At 39.8% G+C, this 15,582-nt stretch overlaps 2 protein-coding genes across 25 annotated transcripts in view; one reads left to right on the top strand and one right to left on the bottom strand.

The window, feature by feature from the left end:
* Window positions 1-11,789, bottom strand: part of NEK1 (NIMA related kinase 1) — a 43,929-nt gene extending 32,140 nt beyond the window's left edge. For 7 of the 22 annotated variants that reach the window (XM_039700179.1, XM_039700176.1, XM_039700175.1 and 4 more), the window contains exons 1-10: window positions 11,617-11,785; window positions 11,172-11,236; window positions 8,431-8,579; window positions 8,254-8,350; window positions 6,194-6,291; window positions 4,563-4,646; window positions 4,088-4,155; window positions 3,884-3,970; window positions 2,731-2,785; window positions 1,149-1,349 (exon numbers count right to left, since the gene is read on the bottom strand). In XM_039700179.1, the coding sequence (XP_039556113.1) occupies window positions 1,149-1,349; window positions 2,731-2,785; window positions 3,884-3,970; window positions 4,088-4,155; window positions 4,563-4,646; window positions 6,194-6,291; window positions 8,254-8,350; window positions 8,431-8,547 (807 nt within the window). In that variant the 5' untranslated portion in view covers window positions 8,548-8,579; window positions 11,172-11,236; window positions 11,617-11,785. Of the gene's footprint in view, window positions 1-1,148; window positions 1,350-2,730; window positions 2,786-3,883; window positions 3,971-4,087; window positions 4,156-4,562; window positions 4,647-6,193; window positions 6,292-6,719; window positions 6,992-7,014; window positions 7,091-7,983; window positions 8,098-8,253; window positions 8,351-8,430; window positions 8,580-10,791; window positions 10,840-11,171; window positions 11,237-11,616 lie in introns of those variants that run through there. The other 15 variants (XM_039700170.1, XM_039700164.1, XM_039700168.1 and 12 more) reach the window with 11 other exon arrangements.
* The window catches only part of CLCN3 (chloride voltage-gated channel 3), a 60,025-nt gene continuing 55,415 nt past the window's right edge, over window positions 10,973-15,582 (top strand). For 2 of the 3 annotated variants that reach the window (XM_039700185.1, XM_039700187.1), the window contains exon 1: window positions 11,876-12,008. The gene's annotated coding sequence lies outside the window, so the exon portion shown is untranslated. Of the gene's footprint in view, window positions 11,091-11,875; window positions 12,009-15,582 lie in introns of those variants that run through there. The other variant, XM_039700186.1, reaches the window with a different exon arrangement.

Below are 15,582 nucleotides of genomic sequence, written 5' to 3' on the forward strand. Positions count from 1 at the left end.
GACAATAGCCATGGATGATACTGCAAGAAAATAAGCATTACAGCTGTATAACAGAATGATCACCTCCTGCTGAATATAAATGTACCACACTGATACATTTCGGAGAAGATGCTTTCTGTGTGGGGTTTTTTTTTGTTGTTTCAAATACTAGATAACACCTCTAAGTCAAACACAGCAGTAGTACAGTTGGAAAAATTGCACCTAAGTATTCATACTCCATCTAGGACAAATTAGTATCACCATCTGGAGACAGAGACAGCCTATTACTAATTATACTTTCACTAACTCCAAATAAAAAATTCATATCCATTCTAGCTATTGGAAATAAAATCAGATAAAACTATTACTGTTGCAAATGCTAGAACAAACTTAACTGTAAAGATTTCTGAATTTTACCTTTCTTTGGGACTTCAACCTGAAGTTGAAATTCAGAAATTCCAATTATATATGGCCTTTTCAAGATATTTCTTTAGTTGTGAGTTAGAATCCATTAGAATTATTTATACTGCACTTCCTCTATGGCCTCTCTCTTCTATATTTACTTACCTCGTATCAGTACTATTATTCACTTGTTAATCTTGATCTTTTTTGACTAGATTCATATTAAAAGGACATTACTAGATATAAAATGATATGAATAGATATCTTTAAACAGAATAGGAAGCAACTTCTTTGAGGGTATATACGCATGATACATTTAAACCTCAAGAAATTCAAAGATGATTTTACTTAGCATTATTTTCCACAACAGGCTTTCAGGACATTCCAAATTACAAACAAAAATTGGATTGAAGAAATTCTATACAGCAACAATGCTGAAATAATTGACAGCAGCATTTTATGAAAAGATGTGTATCTAAACAAATCATCTCAGTGGTGATTCCTCATGATATAGAAAAACACAAAACAATGGACTTCATAAAATGTCAATTTAGATTTACTTATGGAAACCACCAAACACTTAATAATTTGAGACTTTTCTTTACAGTTCATGGTAAAGCTAGTTTTTGCCCAACTGACCCTGTCTATAAGAGCTCTAGGGAATACTATTACTCTAGCTTTCCAAGTAATATATTAATATTAGAATAAATAAAAAGGAAAGTCCTATGATGTTTTTAACAAAGTTAGAATTAAAATTAACTCCATACCTCTGGTGTGAGAAATTTTTCAACCCGTTTGGCTATAAAGTTTTTCTCCAATATGGAGTTTACTGATGGTCTATTCCTAGGATTCCTTTTAAACAGCTGTGACAGCAGATTACGTAGGTCGTAGGAGTAATGCATAGAAACAGGAGGAAAAGGTCCAGAGATTATCTTCAGGACCAAGTTCTTCATGTTACCGGCTTCAAACTGTATCACACAAGGAAGAGAACAGTTATTCTTATCTCCTGTCCACATGCAAGGCTGCACATACAGATGATGGGGAAACCCAGCTAACTGTGCACCTTCCTTTGCCTCAACACACACATTTTCAAGGTCAACTCCAGCAGTTCAAAATAATCTGCTGCCAAGTATCCAAATTAAAATTCCAATTGGAAATACATCACAATACAGGTATTTCATACTATGGAGACATAATATGCTAACAATTAATTGCCTCCAGATCTAGACTGACAATGATATATAACTAAGCAAAAATTAATTATCTGCTTGATCTCCTCTTCCAAAGGCTTTGAACCACAACATGCCTTCTGTCTTTTTTAGCAAACCCCCATTACAAATCACAGAATGTGTGAAGTATTCACACTCATTCAGGGTGAAATCTAAGAAAATGCTCAGACTTCAGTTTAAGCTCAGGTAAGAAGAGCACTATTTCAATTCCTTTGTAAAATAGAAAGAAAACAATATGCATCACCCAGCTTACAGAAAACAAATTGTTGACATCAACTCTCAGAAATTAAACACTGTCAGCAGTGCTGCCACATAAAAGACCAAGCAACAAGCAACAGAAGCTTGAAATGAAATGAAATGAAATCCCTATCCCTTGAAAATATTTATTTCCATTTTCATGTTGTTATAATATTTTTATTTTAATAACAATAGCTACAAACATAACAAAACAAACAAAAGAAGCTCCAAAGAAAACAAAATCTACATAAATATCCAAAACAGTACAGAAAAAAACCCAAGCGTTTTCTTCCCTTCCTAACTGAAGAATGGATGATGAAGATATACTCTTCAAACTATACACACACGTAGATAGAAGAAGAAAAAAATGGAAAAAGGTAACTCTTTCACCTTGGGAGTTTTTTCTAAGCACTATTTCTGTTCTAAACAGAAATACATTAATCCAGCTGCAAAAAAGCAGACTCCAAATTCAGATTTTCAATGAAGCTTTCAGTGAATTCAGGCTTTTTTGCGAATAAAGCCGAACCCAACCAAGCAAAACCCCCAAAACCCTAAACAACAACAAACCCAACAAAAACCCCAAACCAACTAAACAAAAATGCCCCCCCACTATTCCTAGTATCCTTTACTGTAACACCTAACAATTTTTTCAGCTAATACAATCCATTAAAAACAAAGGTACCAAGATATCTGAGAGATTGGCATGGAACAAAACACCAATGAAAAGTGTTGGTTGGCACAGGAAGTGAGATGAAAACGCTGAAGGTAATTTTCGAACGGCTACCATGAAAGCATTTAATCAACTAAAATATATCTGCACAACATCAGAGATAAATTCTCTTTGAAATCAATATTATTTTATAGATACAAAGTTTCTACTCACCGCATGTTTAAGTGTACACATTTCATAGAGAACACAACCAAGGGCCCAGATATCACTAAAACAAAGAGAACACATTATTTTAAAACTTAGTTCTAGGTTCACAGATACAAGTTAACTGGCAATGTTAAGTCTACCTCTGAAGAGGAAAAGGGTGGATTTTTGACTATGCACAAGGCCCCATCTGTGGACTTCTTTGAGCCTGCAAAACCCCAAGGAAACAAAAATCTCAAAACCAATTTATCAATCAAAATAAGGTCCCCCACCTGGAAAATCAGATACTATTTTGGCTTCTGATTTAGAACCATCTCAGCCACAGAAATCAGACAAAATATGGACAATGGCTTTTTTTTTGTTTAAATATATACATTTGCCTGAGGTCTTTGAATTAAACAAAATCCAAAAAACCTCATCACCTAATTCAGCAAACACAATTCTCAAAGTCAATTTATTCTGTTCAGCAGCGATTAAACTTACCCTCACTCATTACAGGATCTGGTTAGAACACCATTGGATAATAAACCCCACATAGAAGAAATTAAAGGGAAAGTATTGTAACAGTTTTCATCTCTTAAGAAATCCATTGAAATTAGTATAAGGCACTCACAGCAATGAATATCACAGCTCAGTGCACTGGAAGGGTAACTTACTAATATTTAATTACAAACGTTTAATTACACTGGGGACACTGTTACCAGGTACAGGCTGCTGCCAGGGCAGCAAAGGTGTAAGCGAGGTATCTGGAGCCAGCTGAGCCACCCATCTATGCACATCATAGATGCTCAGATAACCAAATTGCTCTGTTTCATCCTTAACAGAGCTTCACGTTGGTAGCGCATAAACAAAGGCAGTACAACCACAGTGCAGACAGGCAAAAGTAGAGCCACAGTTAAGGACACAACCTTAACTGTGAACTTGGAGCATTAAGGTAAGTCATCTCTCCATGACATTGCTTTCTACTTTGGACTACTAAGGTACCACCTCTACAGTGAAGCTCAAGTAACCACTTGGGTAAGAGAAAAACTAACAGATGCTCACCATCATTTGATCAGAACAGCTTTAGATTCCATTTTTAGATAATAAAAGATATTTAGATAATAAAAGAGTTTATTTTCTTCTTTTTAACGAAATTGTTTAATAAAATCCTTATTTGTACCTTTTATTGTTGTAAGGCTTGTTCTGACATATTTCAGGCGACAAATAGTACGGTGTTCCTATGCAAGTGCGTGCCAGCTCTGCAGTACTAAGACAAAAATAAAGATGGATGTTAACTGGTTAACTCATATGAAGTGCACAAATTGTGTTTTCCTTGGTCAAAGCAATTTAAGTCCAAGGAAAAACAATATCAAAAAGGAGTTACCTGTTCAGAACTCTGGCAATTCCAAAATCTCCCAGCTGTATTGTTCCATCTTTGGTTAAAAATATATTCTTGATACAGAAATGTGAAAAAGGCTGTTAATTAAAATATTCATACAATTGCACACTTTTTGTTCTCTACATATGTTGAGAAGAAGAAAGTTTTCTACCATTCAGTCCCCCTGAAATCATTATTACTTACTGCTATGGAACACCAGACTTCTAGAACTCATGCCTCATTAATATGAGAAAACACGACTTCCCATTGTCAAACATAATCTTTTCTGTCCCCAGACATAAATACATGAGTAACACTTGTAGTTTCATCAAATAGCCTCATCTGTTTGTACAAATATATAAATCTCCTGCAGACTGAAGAAGTTCTTCCAGTATTAGAAATATTTCCTTAAACAAACTAGGAAGGTATGAATGCAATCACTTTGAAAGACAATTCAGTTGAAAAATTGCCACCTACATACCTGTGACTTTATGTCCCGATGCAAGATTTTTCTATCATGTATGTGTTTTAGTGCTAAACAGATTTGTACAAACCAATCCAGAATCTATTAATAAAAGAAAATACAACACCAACTTAATAATTTATCTGAAAATTTCCCCACTTATGAGATATTATCAAATGAGACTTTAATTATAACTATGGATTTTACCTTCCTCCCCCCATTACCCGCTTCATTTATACCAAAGAATAATTATAAACTTAATAGCACTGTCACTATAATGCAAACCTTTTAATGAAAGATGCTGGTTACCCAAATTTGATATTAAGCTTCAGACTACTATTTTCATTAGGTATTATAAACCTAGCAGAGGCGTGCAACATGGATTTGATTGGCTAAAATGCTTACAAATTAAGATGTGCAAATTAAGATTGCACTTTTGCTGTAGCCAATACAAGTCTTCTTGCACTCAGTGAAACGACCAAGAGTCCTAGAAAGCCTACTGATGGCTCTCAGAAACTTATTATACTTATAGTAATTTTGTGTGTCTTACCTTCAAAAGAAAAATATTACAAAGCAGATTTTGATTAGAAAAGCAACAAACATCCAACTAGAAGATTTTGAACAAGCCAACAATGCCCTTTTTAGGGTAAATTTGCAAAAATCACAATTTAAGAAGTGACTAATGACAAGAACTTTGCCATGTGAATAGTAGTTTTACATTCACTACTTAGGAGTACATACATGACAAAATTATAGTATAAGGCAAGGCACAATTTTTACTTTTCCAGTGAAGACCGTGTAAAAGTGAGGTCAAATGAGAAAATTAAAAGTTTTACAAATTATATCCCAAATATTTAACATACTACTAAGGCTTTCCAATCCCAGGTAAATTGAAATCCTACTGGACGCAGACACAAAAGCATAGAAACAATTTATAAACAAAAAAACATGTCAGTCCTAACAAAAAACCCACCATGAATCCTACATAACTTATTTTTACTTAATTTAATCAAACCTGTACTTAAAATCCTCTCATTTATTCCAAACTGGGTCACTTCTCTTTCACTAAAAATTACCTTATAACCAGTTTTGTGGCACAAGAAAATGTATTGGAAGTATATCAGGAGAATATAAAATTTTTATTACTGGCAAAATGAACTTTTGAATGATGCCAACTCTATATTTCATATTATTATACTTACAAAGTATATTATTTCATACTTAGGACACATGAAAATCAGTATTACAAGACAAAAATCCCATGCCATCACATCTTTAAAAACTTTTAAAATTATTTCAGAGGTGTAAGGATATTCATGTTATCTTTCAGTATTTTTCATGTCTCTGATGTGGTTTACTTCATAAGAGATCCAACTTTTAAAAGCATCTTACACATAGAGACAAAATCTCAAGTAACATACCCAGGACTTCCAACCATATTTTCTTTCTGGATTTTTTTTGGGGTTTTTTTGGTTTGTCTTTTGGTTTGGTTTTGCTTTTTAATGATACTACATTGATCAATAGCAACAAGAATGACTGAGAATCTCCTTTTAGATTAAGCAACCACATCTATAGCCTGAACCAAAATAATTTCAAATTCCTGAAAAGGTATTCTGCAACAAAACACTGTAACAGGAGTTTGCTGTTACCTGATCTTCAGAGAACAGGATTCCTTTCTGGGCATTTATCTTTTTAAATAGGTCTCCTCCTTCACAGTAATCCATCACTATGTACAGACAGCCATTTTCTGTAAAGTAAAAGACAAAGTATTTCAAAAAGACAAAAGTAAGACCCTTCTTTACTTAGCTTTCTAAATATGTTCACCACAGCCACAGAAAAAGCAACAAAAAATTACTTTTTTACATGCAGCTTTAGATATAATTTATTAATCAATTTTTTTCAAACTTCAAGCAAAAATATGTTTATTATTTTGAGTTTCAAAACCTATTTTTTCCATTTTGGTAACACTGGACTATTTTGATAGGGAGGGAAAAGAATTACATCTACTGAACCAACGTTCCAACATGGTGTTGAAAACCACTATGAAATTAAAGGTGTCATTTTATGGATGCAATATAAAACCAATCTTTGAACTTTCAAACATCCTACAGATCCCCCTACCCAAAAGGGATCTTCAGTTGCCTCTACTTGCCTTCTTCTTTCTTGGAATTTTACCTGGACTTGCCAGAACATGACAGCCATCAGCTTTCATACTAGACATGCAGTCTATTTCAGTTTGAAGAACAGTAAGAGAACTTCCAGCGGACAATGAGAGATGGAAACAATTATTTTCTCATTTTTGAATGAAATCTCAGGACTTCAAAAGATCCCATGCAAGTTTCCAGCAGGAGGTATGAACAAACATAATACATTTCATTCAAAGTTATGGTTTTCCCAGTTACTGATGAAAAAACAGATTAGGCAGAAGCAAATTGCAAGTTGCCAAAAATGTAAGAACTACACTACTCACATACTAGGCATGATTTTGAGAAGAGAAGAATAACTGCAGAAAATCAGTCACATGCTGCTCAAAAGAGAAAGAACTCCTATTTTATGAAAAAGTTAGTCACAACACTTGAAAACCTTTGAATTAAAAATAAATTGAATCAACTAAGTTCACTTAAAGTTCACTCCCATAGAATGCTTCTGATATCTGCCTTTCTAAACATCAAACCCTTAAAGTTTCTCTGTTTGGTTATTTTATTGTCTTTAATTCGTGTTATTTTAAAAGATGATTCTAGGAGCCTAGATTTCTTGCACATCTCTTGCTGAAATAATTTTCTTCTATGAACTCTATATTCAATGTATTCAAAGTCAATGTGTTCTGACAATAAAGATGCAACACAAAGTCTTGTGAATTACGGATTACAAGATCTACCTTGTAAGAAAAAAGCAGTCTTAAAGAACAGCCCTCTACCACAATGAAGAAAGCAGTGTGCATTTATAAACCAGAAGTGTGGCTGTGTAATATGATTATGTCACAAAAATCTAATTTCATGAAAAGACAAAGTGAAAGCCCCAGGCAAAAGACATAAAGTCAGCAGAAACGAAGGAAAGAAGAGACCAAAATCTCTAAACAGCAGTTCAAATAATATTTAGGGGCTTTTAATAATATTTTAACTTTTATAATAGGCTTTTGGAACCTTTTTTCTGTTCTTCCCATTTCCCAAGACATTCACTGTGAAGACAATGTAGAATATTATTTCTCCTTCCTTCACTGCCTAATGAAGTGAACAGTCCCATCTATTTTCCCAGCTCTGAAAGCAACTATATGATTGCAGTTACTGAAGACTGCACTCTAAGACAACAGACTTGGACATAAAACTGCTCTTGCTATGCTATCAATATCCAAATTTAGACTGTAATTTAACCTACACAAGCATTCTAGTTGCTAGGGTATATGCAAGGAGACTTATGTTCTGGAGAAAAAAGAGAATACCTTTCATTTAAGCATCAATCAAAACCAATGCATGTAAAGGTACAGACATGAATATTTGTTTATTTGTTCCCCTTTTTCCTGAACTACAATTACTTTTAAACACAGATGCGAATTCTGAAAAAAAAAAAGAAAAATAGCTGAACTAAGTAATAAAGGTATGAAAAATACTGATTAAAGAGAGAAAACTCCCTGATTTGTAGACTAAGTGCAGTAAGAAGTCCACAGAGTCACTCATGTTACTTCAGGTTCTACTGTATTAGTTCATCTTACCTTCAAATGACTCCCTATACAGGACAATATTTGGGTGTTTCATGTTAGCCAAAACAGCAACTTCTCTCCTTGATTCTTCTCTCTCCTTATTTGACATCTTCAGAAGGAAAATAACGATTTGTGAGAAGAGAAGTACAAAAATAATGGCTCAGGAATTCATTAATAACAATCATTTACCTTAGAGATGTTTATTTCTTTAATGACATACTGTTGGCCATTTTCTTTAGCTTTGACAAGTATTGCTTTCCCAAAGGATCCTTCTCCAATCTTCCGTACTTTGATATATTTATCCATAGTTCTTGTCTTAAGGCATCCTTACTTGAGTACTGGAAAAACAAACCAACAAACACAAAAAAAATAAGCATATTTAATTAGGTGTACTTAGTGATTTAGCCTGATCAGGGAATGGCATTTTTTTAAAACTCAAAATGTTGATCCATTTGTCTCTTCAGTTGATTTTCTGCAAATCATCTACTCTTAGTCTCAATTCTATTTTGGTACAGTTGGATAACTTTGGGCCAACAAGGGATGCATAACTAAGACCTGTTTCATCTTTCGTTTTGACTAAAAAGGATCTGTTTTGTCTCTAAATAAATCAATGCAATCAGTGCCAAGGCTTCTGATTCAGCTGCCACACAAACATCATAGAGCTCTAGCACCTGCTTAAAAATGTTTCATTCGACTTTACTTGGAAGAAACACAACGGAGGTGAGGGAAATTCCTATGCATCCTTTCCTATGAAGCACTGAATCCAGCTTTTCTTTCACTGTAATAAAGCCAAAAATGGCCTCAATTCAACAGATCCCCACCACATTTCAAGTCATTATTCAGTACAGAGAGGTGTGGCCTTAAGCCTGACTGAAAGACTCTTTTTGCATTGCATATAAAACCAATAATCACAACAAGGCACAAATCACTATTTTTCACTATGTACCATTTAGACTACCTTTTCAGATTAAAAGGAGTACAAAACCAATAATCACAACATGGCACAAATCACTATTTTTCACTATGTACTATCTGACCATTTAGACTACCTTTTCAGATTAAAAGGAGTACTCAGGTGAATTTTTAGGGTGTTTAAGGTTCTATATTAAAAATTACTTGGGTAAAAATAGGACACTAGGGAGCTGCAAGCAGAAGCTATGGCAATATACAGATGTGTCAGAACAGCATGGTGAAAGGGCAAAATAAAGACCAAAGTGACAAATGCCAGAGAAAATTCACAGTAGACTAAAAGATTACATTTTTTTAAAGCAAAAAGAGCTTCCATACCCCGAGGAAGTTTCTATAAGCTGAAAAAGACAAAACTGTCCTAAGATTTTCTTCACTTAATCCTCACTTGCAAGAACTAATAGCATTCCTGCTTTGCTGTACCCAGCTTCCTTCCAACAGGAGATCCTAGTAGCTTAGATCCAAACTTCACACACATCACAGGTCTCACAATCAGGGTCTCTCCTCAATTTCAGATGTATTTTTTTTTTTTTACAGAATTACCATGTAATAGACACAGATGCTACTTAATAGGACCTATACCATGAAAGCAGACTAAAATGAATAAGCCCGATTAGCATAGCAAGACAAAACAAGAGAGATCTAAAGTAATCTGTTCTGCAAAAGAAGAGATGCAAAGCCTACAAAGCATAACTATCAGCAAAGTCAAAAGTTAAATTATAGGCCTGCAGTATCTTGGTAAGGTTGATTTTTTTTTCTTACAGTACATAAAGATATATAAAGTTGCACTTCTAAACATAAGAAGGTCTTGGTACTAACTTCAATATTCTTTTTCAGGCAACAGTAAAAGCACAGCAGGTGGGATACAATTTGAACTTTGCATGACTCTACTGAAGTTCTCTTCCTACCCTACTTCATGAAACAACTAGAGCTGTTCCACAGCTAAAACAGCTGCATTAGGCACAGCTTAGGGCTACTGCTGCATGCTGCTCCGTGCAGATACAAATGGGCAGTACCCAGCCTTTGGGCGAGAAGCTACAGTTCAGTCAAAGCGGATATATAATCCTCCATGAGTTAGAGAGCTTATTTTTACATGTGGCAAACATATCCTGAATGTATATATACATTCAGGATATATAATCCTCCATGAGTTAGAGAGCTTATTTTTACATGTGGCAAGGGAAAAACATGCGTCCAGAGGAAACACATCAGCGCTGACAGGGCGTTGTCTTTTCGAGCCCAGGGCAGCAAGTCAGTGCATCGGACATGCAGGAGAGCGGCGCAACTCACACCCCGAGCGACCGGAGCGCACGGCCAGGCCAGGGCCGCGCGTACGGGGAGCGGCCCAGGGCAGGGGCCGGGCTGGGCAGGGGCCGGGCTCGGCCGCGCTCCGCAAGCGGGCCCCGCCAGGCCGCCGCCCCCGCACAGCCAAAGCAAGCCCAGCATCGGGGCGAGAGGCGCGGCCGGAACAAGCAGCCCCAGGGTGGCTGGAAGCGAGCACCCGCTACCTGCCCGGCTCCAGAAAGGGCGGCCCGGCCCCGCCTCAGCTTTGCCCGCGCCCGCCCGGCCCCCACCCCGCCATACCTGCCCGCCGCGGCCACAGCTGCCCAACCTGGCCTCGCGCCTGGCCAGGCTCCGCCCCCACCCGCCCCTATTGGCGGCCCCGCCCCGCAGCTCGGCTCCCATTGGGCGAGCCCGCAATGGGGCGGGGCCGCGGCCCTGCCCGCGTTAGCGGCACTTCACCCTGGTAACGCGCGGCCGCGGTCACGTGACGGGCGGGGCGCCGCGGGTGCCCGCGTTTTTGGGGGAAACCCCCCCAGAACAGCGACAAGAGTTTCCCGAGCGACCCGCGACCCACGCCTCCGTGCAGCCCGGCACCGGCGGTACGTGTCTGCCCCCGGACAGCCCCGGGGCGGGGCTCCTCGGGGAAAGCGTGCCGCGGCGGGGCTGAGCGCAGCGCTTACCGGGGAGGGTCGGGCTGCGCCTGTGGCTCCGCCGGTCCCGACTCCAAAGCGCGCCTCAGTGGCACCTGTGGGCAAAAAGCCCCGTGATTCACAACGCGCTCTCTCGGCCCGAGTGCCACAGGGCACGGCGCCCTGCGGGCTTGTTAGCCTTGCACACAGGCGGACCAGCGGGCGTTTTCCTTAGGAAAAAAAAGTCCACCCCTTGACTTGACACGTTTTGGTGGAACTTGCATTAGCTGTGTGTTAAGTGGAGCCCACACTGGCCTCAGCACCGCGGCTGGCAGTTCCCAGGAGCTCCGTGCTCAGCCCGACACCTGCGTTTTCTCTGCAGGTAAAACCCTTAAGCTCTCGGGGCCTCCGCAGCGCCTGGAAGTTAGAGGCGGCGCAGTTTAGCCCGAAGCCGAAGGATGCCGCCATGCACCCGGCTTCTCTCTGCCTCCTTTACCTGGGAAACCGCCTCCGCCCCGTTCTGAAGCGCGGGACGGTCCTGCCTCCCCCTGGGCCCTCAACCCGCCCTCGCAGCGAGGGAGCCCGGCACGGGCCCCTCCCGGGCCTCCGGGAAGCCGCGCCCCTCGGCGGCAGGGCGGGAGCGAGGGCCGGGCCCGCGCCGGGCGGACCGCGGGAAGCAGAATCAGCAGTGACGGCGACGCTGACCCCGGGGGCCCGACGGGCGCCGATTCTGCGCGGTGCGAATCCCCGCCCTCCCCGGGCCGAGGGGGCGGTGCCGGGCGGCGGAGCGGCCGCGGGTCCGGGGGCTGCGCCCGTGTCCCGCTGGCGCTCGGAGGGAGGATGAGCCAGCGCCTCCCCGGGGATCAGCGGGCGGCACCGCCCGCGCAGGTACGGGCAGGGCAGGGCAGGGCAGGCTCGGGGTCCCCCGCGGCCCAGCGACACGGCAGGGGAGCGAGCGGGGCCGAGGCGGCGGCAGCAGGGCAGCGGCAGCCCCCGCCGGCCAGGCGGCTCCGCCCGCCGGGGCCGGGAAGGGACGGGACAGACGTGGTGGCTCCTCGGTATCCCTCACCTCGTCCGTGTGCCGCCCCCGAAAGGCCGGGATGAGGGGGAAGTGCCCCGCGTGTTACACAGCGTAAACACAACATGTTTGCACCCTGTCACCGCATGCCTGTGCGCGTGGGGAAAGCGGGGGGCTCTGCCATGTCCAGGGGCTCCTCCCCGCATGAGCAGCGCTGGAAGGATTATTCTGCATGAGTTGCTCGCTTCATGTTGGCTCACGGGTTTGGCTAGTAGGGCCGCTCTTAGAGAAGGGAGAGAGGTAATGGACTCTTGTTGGAACCTCATAATTATATGGGCGTGCAGGTCAGGGAGGTTAAAACTGAATATTGAGTGCATTCTTTCATACTATCTTCCCTGCTTGTCCAAAATTATTCCCTGCCCTAGCCAAAACTGTGGAAATGGCTGTCAAACAAGTGTGTATCAATTTGCACTTAAAATGAAGGGCTGTGAATGTGATTGTTCAAAATTGTGTGCTGATAGTGAACTATGTTCTGTGTAGTGTAGTAAATTTGCTGTGTCACACTTTAAAGTACTAAACTAGGTAAAATAGGGCCTTACAACCAAATGTAAAATGTTTCTGGGTCTAACCTATGTCAGAATAGATGCTTAAGTATTTTTGGCAACATACTGGTAAATGGTAGTCATTTGGGTGTGAAGACTTGAATCTCATTTTTGAAGTTGTGGGACCTCTGAAGGTTCTGGTGCAGTGTTTGTGGAAGAAATTGTCAGGTGAATGTGTTCTTTTTGCTTTTAGATGCTTTTCTTTTTGGTGGACCCGTGAAGGGGTTTATTTTCAGTATCCCTTAGCAACAGAGATACTTCTTTGCAGATACAGCTATTTGAATGAAGGATGTGTTGTTATGACAGATTTGAAAGCAGATAGTCATCAAAACTGTTTCTCTATTTAAGGAAATGTCAATATGCTGTAATGTAAAATTTTAAAAAATATTTGTGCATTACAGGAAACATACCTTTGTGAAGAATAATAAAAGAGAACTCACTGGCTGTCACTATCACTTTTGCTAAAATAAGTCTTTCACTAACTACTGTAAATTTGATGTCTTGTCTCTTTGGCTGGCAAGCAGATGTAGACCTGCTGCAAAGTTGTCAGAGTGGGAAGGAGTTCTGCTCTGGGAAAACTACAGGTAGCTTGAAACACAGTGACTCTGCATCTCTCTGCAACACATGTGAAAACAATTTACATGGTGTTCAGAAAAACGGAGCTTGTTTCTTGTTTGCTTCTGTTTAGTATTGATATGTGGTATGTCAGTCCTAAAAATTTTTTGCCTGATAATGTTAGATGTCATACAGAATGTGTATTGTGATGTTTCTAGAAACACATTTTACTTGTTTTATTCCAAGGTTTTCTTTGCCCAGATTTTTACAGTGGCCTCTTTGAATGGTTTACTATTCCACTCTTCTCTCTGTGGTGCATGCTTTCAAGTTAAAGTAATCCTGGGTAAAATTCCCCCCCTTCCTCCCTCTTCTCCCGTTGTAATAAGAGCAAGCCTATCTAAATTCTTGACCAGGAAAGACATTTGAAGCTGTTGGCTTTTGCTCTTTGTGACTGCATTGCTCTGAACCACTTCATTTTATGAAATTGTCATAGTTTTTCTCATGACCATGTTTATACTTCCTGTTGTGGTCTCTGGCACACAAACATTTGCAGCAAATTGATGTTTGAGTAACCTGCGAGTGAAAACCCACTGTGCTAGTTGCTCTATGAACAGGTGGGTCTGGCTGTGTAATATATCTTCTCCTGTTCACTGAATATACAATTTGGCTTCCCCCACACACACTTTGCTTTGGGGTCTCTGTGTGTGTGTCTTACCTTGAACAGCAGAGATGCATTCCTTGGGTGTAAGCACTAAAGCTGGGACAACTGTTCCAAGTTCACAACCATTGCCAAAAGGCATTCTAGGAACATTGAGATAGTTTTTTCCTGCTCTTATTTAGCTGACTTCATGTGTGTGTGAATAGGTGTAACTGTACAGATCAAGGTTTCAGGGTAAAGTCTTATAATAATTTGGCAGTAGGGATATTTTTAACTTGGTCATAAATTTAAAAAGTAGAATAGAAGCTCTGCTGCTGAAGAGATTTGTGCCAGAAGTGATAGTGCCAATTTCGGTTAATTTCCTAATTCTCAGACTATTTTGCACGTTCCTAAATGTCTTGCTTTGGCACCTTGACAGCAGCAATAACCCAATAAACTCCAAAAGTTCTCAGCAGTGGCAGTGATCATGTACCTGGAGCTGCTTTTGTACTCTCTCTGCTTATTTTCCCAAAAGTTAGATTTCAGCTAAATGCCTGTGAGCAAGTTCCCAATTCTGCCCTCCTTGTTTCAGTTGTTCCCTTATGTCATAACCTTCAAGTGCAGATTCTGTGTTGTCTGACTTGCTAAAGCTGTTCAGGTGTCAGGTCAGCTTTTTACCTGTGCTTGTGGACGAGGAGGCCCTGCAATACAGTACTTTGTGCTTGTTTATATGCCATGCTTTGCAAACTGAAGATGCTCAGAACAGTAGCAGGTTGATAATTACAAATTTTTGGAGTTAACTTGAAGCTTGTTTTTGAATTTTGGAAGCCTTTATAAAAAGTCAGCTGAGAGAATAAAGTCTGGACAGAACAATACTCATTTAAATTGACTATGATAAGAGGGCTGTAAACAATTTTTTTTTTCTTCTGGGAGATGTGCTCTGCTTTAGAAACATAGAAACTGAAAAATGTAAATTGTTGAGATAGCAATTATACTTAATGAACTGATATTTTTTATTACTGGAGAAGGAAGTTGATGAAGTAATTCATAGGCTTCATGCATAATAGAAAGAATTCTAGACAAAGCTGTTAAAATGGTCATGAATCTGTTTACATCTGGAGTACCCTGATTACTTTGTATTATGTAGTAGGTAGTCTTGAGTGTATATTCCTGGAAATGAATGTAAAGAAAAGAATTTGTAACTTCATAGTGGGTACCAGCAATTACTTTTAATAACTTGCAGAGAGTCTAGTCGGGTGTTTTCCTCTTGAACTTTCTAGGCATTCAGCTGTTTTGTTTGTGAAGCATTTTCCTTAAGCTTTCTAGTTACAGGATCAGACTGTGCTCTACTTTGTGGGGCTGAGGAGGAGTAGTAAATGAAAAAGTGAATTAACTTCAGTCCTGGACCACAGACCCTTTGATAAAAATAAACTTTGCGTTATTTTTTCTCCTTATTTTTGATATATTTTGATAAATTTCTCTAAAAATTTCAGAGGAGATTAAGTACTCAAATGTGTATTTTGCATGTTCATACTGCAATAAGTACAATGAAGAAAAGTTTCCTAAATGAAATAGTAAAAATGGCATTTCACTTCATTACTTTGTTTAAATTCCAGATAGAGCTACTGGGGTGATTTAATATTTTGACAT

The sequence above is a fragment of the Passer montanus genome, unplaced genomic scaffold, assembly GCF_014805655.1.
Source record: "Passer montanus isolate IOZ18808 unplaced genomic scaffold, ASM1480565v1 scaffold14, whole genome shotgun sequence".
Taxonomy (NCBI): Eukaryota; Metazoa; Chordata; class Aves; order Passeriformes; family Passeridae; genus Passer; species Passer montanus.